The sequence below is a fragment of the Triticum urartu genome, unplaced genomic scaffold (assembly GCF_003073215.2).
Source record: "Triticum urartu cultivar G1812 unplaced genomic scaffold, Tu2.1 TuUngrouped_contig_6260, whole genome shotgun sequence".
NCBI lineage: Eukaryota > Viridiplantae > Streptophyta > Magnoliopsida > Poales > Poaceae > Triticum > Triticum urartu.
The window spans coordinates 10,895-19,839 of NW_024117007.1; the positions used below are offsets into that span (position 1 = coordinate 10,895).

At 44.9% G+C, this 8,945-nt stretch overlaps 1 protein-coding gene across 1 annotated transcript; it reads right to left on the minus strand.

The window, feature by feature from the left end:
* Nucleotides 1–203: 203 nt before the first annotated feature.
* LOC125530354 (4-coumarate--CoA ligase-like 7) lies at nt 204–8,945 on the minus strand (the record flags this gene model as incomplete). Its single annotated transcript, XM_048694759.1, is given in 5 exon segments — nt 204–696; nt 1,017–1,084; nt 2,395–2,540; nt 2,640–2,826; nt 8,275–8,945. Coding segments are annotated over 5 exon segments (1,301 nt in total), but the record flags the coding sequence as incomplete, so codon positions are not given.

Below are 8,945 nucleotides of genomic sequence, written 5' to 3' on the forward strand. Positions count from 1 at the left end.
CTTTCCAAATTTCAAAATGGCTGGGCTAAATTGGTTGAAAATTTCCCGATTGATCATTTAGGACTGAACCCACATGCCATAATTCTCCTTAACCAACTAATCAGAACAAATTTATGTTTTTTGTTACCGATTAGACCTGAAGTTGTGGTTTTCTATTAAAAATCCTCGGAGTTGTGGTTTTGTGTTACCTCGACTCCAAAAGATGTGTATTTATCCAATTTCCTCAAAAATAAAATACTTTACGACATTTTCCAAGACGGCACTACATGGTTTGAACACTTGCTTTGAGCAGTCCACGGTTGCGATCTGCTACTACTTACATATACAATGGGATGGGGCGTCATTTACCATCCATTTTATTTGTACACATCGGTTTAGGACCATGCACGCCTGACGACATTGAAAGTCTTGTTTCTGCCCATGGCAGCGCACACAGAAGAGGATCTCACCGACGGTCACAAGGTTCATCACAGTCTGGACACATGGCAAGGCTGCATATGGTCTGACAACTGCCTCCTCAAGATCTTCCCGGCCGGCGATTTGGGGATGGAGTCGACGAACACCACCTTGCGGACCTTCTTGTACGGCGCCACCTGCTTCGCCACGTGCTCCATGACCTGCGCCTCCGTGACCTTGCTCCCGGGCTGCCGCACCACGAGCGCCATGGGTATCTCTCCCGCCTCTTCGTGAGGATACCTGCAAATCCAGTGAAGCCGTCAGTACTGCAGGAGCAGGCATCGTTTACATGTTCATCGTATAGCATCACTCCAACCAAGGGTACAAAGCCCCTTGTCTCTATTTGCATACAAGCAAAGTACATCTCACAGCTATGTAGGCAGTTTTTTTTTTTCATTTCAACCGTGCTCCTGTAATCCTGATTTGTAATCTGCCATGTTAATGTAAAATTCAGGACATGTTGCAACGGAGAAACCGAGAAAGCGGCCAGCAAGTTCGATTCAGAGTACGAACGAGATTTCTCGAGATTATTACGTATTTTAGTGGGGGTAATAACTTACGGCATAACTGCAGCATCCATAATTTCCGGCGACGATTGCAGGACAAGCTCCAGCTCTGCAGGCGCGACCTGCAACATTCAGTTTATCCAGCTAAGCATCATAACCATGCAAGCCAAGTTGGCCTATAATACTAACAAACACGTTGTTCAGGAGTTGATAAGAGCAGACCTGTCTTATATGACATTTGTCTTATATGACATTTGTCAAAATCAAGATTGCACCATTGTTTCTTTTGTAGCCAACAACTACGATCTAGCTTTTAGACGCAGGTTGTTTGGTGCATTGGAGGAGCAATGGGACTGGGTGGTGTGCGAGGCTAAAAAAAAAGTCTTTGAATGAGAATTCTGATATTGTCTCCTGGTCCTTGAATAGTGGGGGGAAATTCACCACTAAATCTGTATATAAGTGGCTGGAGAGAAACCTATCTGGACCTAACTATAAAAAGGTGTGGAAAGCTGCAATTCCCTTGAAAATAAAAATTTTCCTGTGGCAGCTATTCCAAAATGTTGTGCTTACACGCGATAACATGCGACATAGGAATTGGCCGGGAAATCCTATGTGCTCGTTTTGCACGGAGGTGGAAACTTCTAATCATCTATTCTTCACTTGTTCACTCGCCCGTACGGTCTGGGGCGTGCTGGGGCTGACTGCGGGGGTCTCTTGTGCCCCCAGGTCTATTTGGCAGTGCTTTGCTTGGCTGTATAAGTTTTTCCCAAGGAGGAAGAAATTTTATATGATGATTATTGCAGCCGTGTGTTGGGCGATTTGGTGCCTCCGCAACAAAACTACTTTTGACAAGTATAATGCTCGTACTCCTTTGGAGGCTGTCTTCACTGCTTGTTCTTTTATGTTATACTGGGCAGGGCTGCTTAAGGAGGAAGACAAGACGAGATTCCAAGTGGGGGTGAAGAGGCTGGCTAATGTGGCGGCTGCCCTGGCGGACAGATCATATGCTCACGGCAGGCTGCTCTTGGGAGGTGGGGATGGTATTCAGATTGGGGAGCTGTCTTAATCCTGTTATCTTTAGATTGGCGTATATCCACTGGGGTCTGATGCCCGCTGGAGTTGTTCTTTTGATGATACTGATTCATCCTCTCTAGAGTCCTATGGTCTAGATAGGTGCTTTTGGTCCGAGTAGTGGTTGAAGTGTCGTCAGGTTTTCGCCCCACAGCTGATAGTCCGTTCTAGGGCTGTCATGCAGTGGGTTTCCTGTCGATGCGCCAACTCGCTCGTGCCCCTTTCAGTCTCCTTTTGCTGGGTAGTTTTCGTTAGCTAGCTCGGTGCTTATCTTGTGAACATGATCGACAAAGACTGATGTATTTCCGTTGATTGCAAAATTAATGGAAAGGGGTATGAGCCCGGTTGGATAAGAGCAGACCTGATAGGCCTTGTACTTGATGAGCTCCTTGAGCCGATCCACCACGAACAGAAACCCATCCTCATCAATGTAGCAAAGGTCGCCGGTCTTGAGCCAGCCTTCCGAATCGAACGCGGCCGCGTTCGCCTCGTCGTCGCCGACGTAACCTGCACACACAAAAACCGTAAGTAATCTCAGCGCAGCGTCACAGCAATCTGCGCACACTGAGGGCAATGTGCGTTGCAGGACGATGCTCGTGGGTTCACCTGTCATGATTGAAGGACCTCTCACGCACAGCTCCCCTTTCCGCCCGACCGGCAAGGGCTCGCCGGTGATGATGTCGACGATCTTCACCTCGACGTTGTGGGAGATGCGGCCAGCGGAGCCCACGCGGGAGCACTCGTCCCGGTCGATCATCAAGGATATGCCTCCAGCCTCCGTCGAGCCATAACCCTGAAGCGGATTTACGCCACAAGGTTTTAGGAAACATACTGAAAAATCTCCGTCGACAGAAATGACTCGTTTAACTACGATCAGCTTGAAACGCATGAAAAACCGTCAAAGAATTACGATCGTCGACATACTCCTCAACTACTCCTGAATTAACCCAACGAGATTCAGATCTACCAGATCCGGATCCGACAGACCACTTATTACTTGCCAGGTTCCCAGCGACACCAAACCCTTGCCGATGCAGCACATGGGCAATTGCAGGTGAGTGAGTGATGTGCAAGTAACGCAATTGTCGGCGGTTAAAAGCGGCCGAGATCATGACCTAGTCGGCTGGCGCGCGTCGGAGATTTTGTGCGATCTCAGTCCCATCACATGGTTTGTGATCCACCATCGATCCCGGCTATTGATTGCTGAAGCAACATCATTGCAGGAGAGGCACTGATGAGAACATGCATGGCGCGGCAGGAACCGTAAACTTGGGTACTCCCATGTCGGTCCCCCCGCCCCGGCGACATGACAGGCATGCATGCATACGAACCAGGATAGATGTGCCTCATGAACAAGGTTGGAATCATGTGTTTAATGCTGTTGGGTACTCCTACGTACTAGTACTGTGATTCTGTGCTTGGTTCCAAGGATCCAAGGCTGACAGTGGACACCGTGGTTCAGAGTTTTCGTTTCTGAAATATTTTGGGCAACATTGGAACACTGACATTTCGGCTTTTGCCGTTTTCAACTTGATAAATGACCAAATGTCCACGCCAACTTGACTGAATTTCAATCAAAAATTCAAATAACTCGATTATAGTTTGACTATGGCGCGAAATATGGGTACTTGTCGTAGCTCGTTTCCGGCTCTCTATATGTCATTCCTTGTACCTTCTTGTGTGTGTCGAGGGCTACATGTTGTAGCCGATTTGTTGTATATCGATCTTGTTTGTGAAAATGAAAATGGTCCGGGCCGACTTTTGCCCGCCCTAGCAGCTTAAGAAAACCGATGGCCCGAATTGTTGTTACTTAAGATTATCATGTTAGACTAGTATTGTTGATGTATGCTCATCTTTCATGCCACATTTCTTTTGTGAAGGATGTCCTAAATAAATTCAACTGAAAAAAATAAGTTGCTATGTCAATATTGTCTAATTTTGAAACCTCAAATCCCGCCCCATAGCCATACCCAACCTACCTACGCTCGACGTGCCTAGCCATCACCTCTGAGATCTCCACGGTGGATCAGCCTCGAGCAATTTCCCTCTTGAGTCTCGCCGCCACCAGCCGGGTTGACCACATCTCCTGCTCGGGCTATGTCTAATCCGATAGGGGGTCAAAACGAAAAGCCCCCCTCCCCACTCGCACTTGTCTAACCTAGAACTCTCCTTCGCATGAGACTGCTCGCTCATGGCTCGGCCTCGGGGCCAGACGCTGCTCTCCACCCGGAATTGACTAATCCAAATCATATTTTTAACTGATGAATCACTAAACCGTGTGGACGGGCCATGGCTTGAGCAGTGACAGGCTCTGGCGGAGAGGTAGCTTGAGATGTGAGATTTAATTCGGTTTATCTTTTAAGAAGTTTGGAGAGAAAACACCGCTACTATATTAAGCACATTTCTCTTCCCAAAATGAAAGCTGCACTTTTGGTGAAATCGCCACATATTTTCTTACAACATATTTTATGTAATTTACGTATACGCGTGTGAGTGCTAATTATCCATATATACTACTAGTGTGAGGCCGGTCAAGGTCAAGCAAAAATATTGCGGAAGTATTACTAATATTTTATTACTTTTATATCTCCACAAAAAACGGTTACTTTTTTTGCGGGGTTTACAAGTCCGTTGGATTTACAAGTGGGGCGTATTGTTATAATTTAACTAATAAAATATGTATAGTGTGCTGTAAAAATATATGGTTATGAACTTCATTTGATGACAAATTTTGAAGTATATTTTTTGAAAAATATAATGATATATTTTTAGTCAATTGATTGAAGACCTAAAAATCCGCACCCGATTTATAAACCCGATGAAAAGAGTATCCGATATATGCGTCCCGTTGGAGTACCTGAAAAGGCTCGCTGCTCGTCAGTCATCACGGTGATTGGCAAAAACAAAAGGTAAAAACTACAGTCATCATGGTATTCCCCAACGTTCTTCTGGAATCTCGATACCTTTATGTGGTAGTACAGTATTTTCAATTGCGTAGATCGCGAGCTACTCTCCTTTTCTTTCATTAATTATGGTCCCTACTCCCTAAATCTTTAAGGCTCCTTTGGTTTAGAGGAATTTCATAGGAATTCTAGAGAATAGGATTCTTATAGGATTTTTTTCCTTTAGAGCCTTTTGGTTCATAGGAATGGATTCCTATTCCTACATAGGATTGGTTCCTATCCTCCACATTTCATAGGAAAATAAAGAAGAGCCTAGACTCAATGAAAAAATTCTTTTGGTGTCAACCAAATGACATCTTGTTTCCTATTCCTACTCATAGGATTTGAGATACATCCCATCTCATTTCCTACAAAATTCCTATTCCTACGATAATCCTATCCTATGAACCAAAAGAGGCCTCAAAAAATGTTTTGATGCTACTTCTACTACTTTGGACCCAGGCCACTGCCCTACTAGCTCAACTGCCAGGCCCATTGACAAATGCACAGCTCAAACGCGCAGAGATAAATGATGATGGCGTTCAAGAGAGTCCATCACGGATAGCTAAGTTGCCTGGTACCTCACTGCTTGTCATATAGTAGGATAAAATAATTGTATTTAACGTTACTACTTGTGCTCAGTGGACAATATATATAAGACTCAATGAAAAAATTCTTTTGGTGTCAACCAAATGACATCTTGTTTCCTATTCCTACTCATAGGATTTGAGATACATGTCATCTCATTTCCTATCAGATTCCTATTCCTATGATAATCCTATCCTATGAACCAAAAGAAGCATAAATGGGCCTTGCTTGAACCTTGAAGAAAACACTGAAGTAGAAGCACTCTCTAAACTGAAGCACACTCATTCCGTCATTCTAACAAAGAGGCGACGAAGAAAATGCTCCAAGGAGAAATGGATACATGTTCGTCATTGTTCCGTTCGACGCAATTCGTGGGTTCAGTTTTACAGGTGGTTGTTTTTTCCAAATAAAAAGTCGTGCTGACTTTTTTGTGTGATGTTGTACGGGTGGATTAGTCTTGGTTTTGGCTGTCCCGTCCACATCCCCAACCGTCATATTAGTTGTATTCTGACACTACAAGTGGAGCATTGTGAGTACAATTAGGGTCAGCAGCATCACAATTTTGTAGTATCTTACATAGCGTCCACCGATGTCACGATCGAAAATAGTCGTACCTTTTGTTCGGGGTATAATCAAGTTATAGTGTTATTTCTTATGCCGCAGCTTTAATCATGTACTCCCTCTGTAAACTAATATAATAGTGATCTAAACGCTCTTATATAAGTTTACAGAAGGAGTATAAATGTATAATTTATAGCCACTGTCTCATGAAAACCAATAGGGCAGCTCATTTGCTTGCTACTAAAGTGGCTCATCCACAAGACATTGTTTTTCTTTTTCTGCAGGGGAAACGTATTGAACGCTGAGCACCTGATTTCCCGTTCATGTAATAGCGGATGACCGTATCTCTATTTACCAACATAATATAATCCCCCGTAAAGGCTTTCCGTAAAAAAAATATAACTTTGAAACAATCACCATTGCAACAACAAAAACATACGTAGGCAATCCAAACAAAAATGCCTGCCGCTTGATTGGAAGCCATCTACTTTGCCAACCTCCCTAAACTTACGAATTTCTGGCAAGTTTTGGAGTTGAAGGCTACCTCACTTTTGGACACCAATCAAGCACATTCATATTTGTTGATTGGGTTGTTCATTTACTCGCATCTTCCCTTTCTCTCATTTCATCCTACCTGATGAATCGATCCTAAAATATCACATTCAGCGGCGGAATCTGCAGATGGGAATATATATGGCAGTTTTGCTTTATCCGTAATGGTGGAAGGGCCTTCGGTTAGTTGTTTAAAACAACATTACAACTTTTCTTTAACTTAGTGTCAGACGTGTCTGAACAGTCTAACATAGTTGGTGGGGACATTGAATGTGCAATGTTACAACATTTTTTAAGGTGGCTTATTATTATGGTGTTTCTCAATTGATATATCTATATTTTTCTTGTTTCACCAATTCTTTCGATATGTGTTCTCTGTCCTATGGCACTAGCTTGTTGAGCTTCATGCCGAAGAAAGTCGGTCATGTATAGTTCACTCGAAAAATCAAACCCTCTTTAGTAGTGCTCGGTCATAATAGTGCTCGGTAATTTGGACCTCTACATCATTTTCTGAATCCAATTTGTCTCATATTCAAATAGAGCACGCTAAACATGTAATGATTTTTTTAATGTTTCTTGAAACTAGCTGGGACATTGTTATCTTCACCAAAACTTATAAACAATTTATTGTTCTAGACCCAGGGGACGACATCTCTCTACTGCAGTATACCTGCTGCTTGCAAATTTGTTCTTTATACGATGCGTTTGTCGACCCCATTTATGTTAGACAAAGGTATCAATGAACATTATTGTACTTCCTCTGTAAAGAAATATAAGACCGTTTAGATCACTACTTTAATGATTTATAAACGCTTTTATATTTCTTTATAAAGAGGGTACGATGCGTTTCGAGTATTGATCCATGTAATTTGGCCTTATGAAGATTTCTTACGAGACTTGTCACATCCATTTTGATCCCCTTTGGACCTCTATAGCACTTTCTGAATCCAATTTCCCACATATTCAAACAGAGCACGCTACGCACGCAGCTATTTTTCTAATGGTTCTTGAAACTGGCTGGCACATTATTTCACCAAAACTTTTTTTTGCAGGTTTATTTCACCAAAACTTATCAACCATTTATCGTTCTAGACCCAGCAGACAACGACATCTCTCTATCTTCCAAGTGCAGTGTACCTGCTGCTTGCGATTTTGTTCTTTATACGATGCGTTTGTCGATCCCGTTTATGTTAGACAAAGGAAACAACATACGCATAATTTTAGAACCGGAAAATATCAATCAACATTGGGTGTACTTCCTCTTGGACTGTATACAAGTACTTTTCTTTTAACTGTATATATGTGTATACTTGTTTTTTGAACTTTGTGCTTTCTGTTGACATTGTTTGTTTCGAGGTTGCTTACTACATATTTTCTCCGTTTCAGATTATTCGTCGCAGAAATGAGTGTATCTAGAACTAAAATACATCTAGATACATCCATACTTGGGACAAATAATTCGGAAACGGAGGGACTATATTGTACTGCTTTTTGTTAGTGATGAAAAAGCATAAACGTTTTCTTCGGAAAAAGAAAAGAAAAGCATAAACATTTCGAATAGAAGAAACGACATATACTGTAGATGTGGAAACACTAACCATGCACAGATCCACGTGAGGGAACCGCCGGCGGAACTGCTCCGCCACCGACGTCGGCAGAGGGGCGCCGCCGCAGACCACCCGCGCCAGACTCGTCAGCCGGCACCGGTCCTTCGTCATCCCCAGCACCACGGGAGGCGCCGCCGTCATCTCCGTGACCTCCCACCGCTGCGCCGCCTCCAGCATCCCCCTTAACCCCGCCCGCGTGGCCGCGTCCGTCATCACGACGGTGGTAAGCCCCTGCGCCAGCCCGTTCAGCGCGAAGAAGAAACCCATGGAGTGGAACATGGGAGCGCCCATCAGAGTCCTCTCGTGGACCTTCCGCGGCCTCACGTGCCGGGCATGGAACCCCGCCGCCTGCGCGATGAAGCTCCGATGCGGCAGCGCCGCCGCCTTCACCCGCCCTGTCGTGCCGGAGGAGTACTGGATCGTCGCTGTCGCTGACTGGCACACTGCTCCGGTGTCAAGCGGCGCCGACTCGTTCACCCCGGCTTGGTCGCTGTGCAGGAGGGAGCGGAAGTGCGGGGAGTCGAGGAGGATGGTGGGGAGGCCGGCGGGGAGCTTGGCGGCGGTGGAGGAGACGGCGAAGGCGACGGACGCGCCGGACAGGGCGACGAGGCGCGCGACCTCGCCGGCGGTGAGGGCCGGGTTGGCCGGGGACACGACGACGC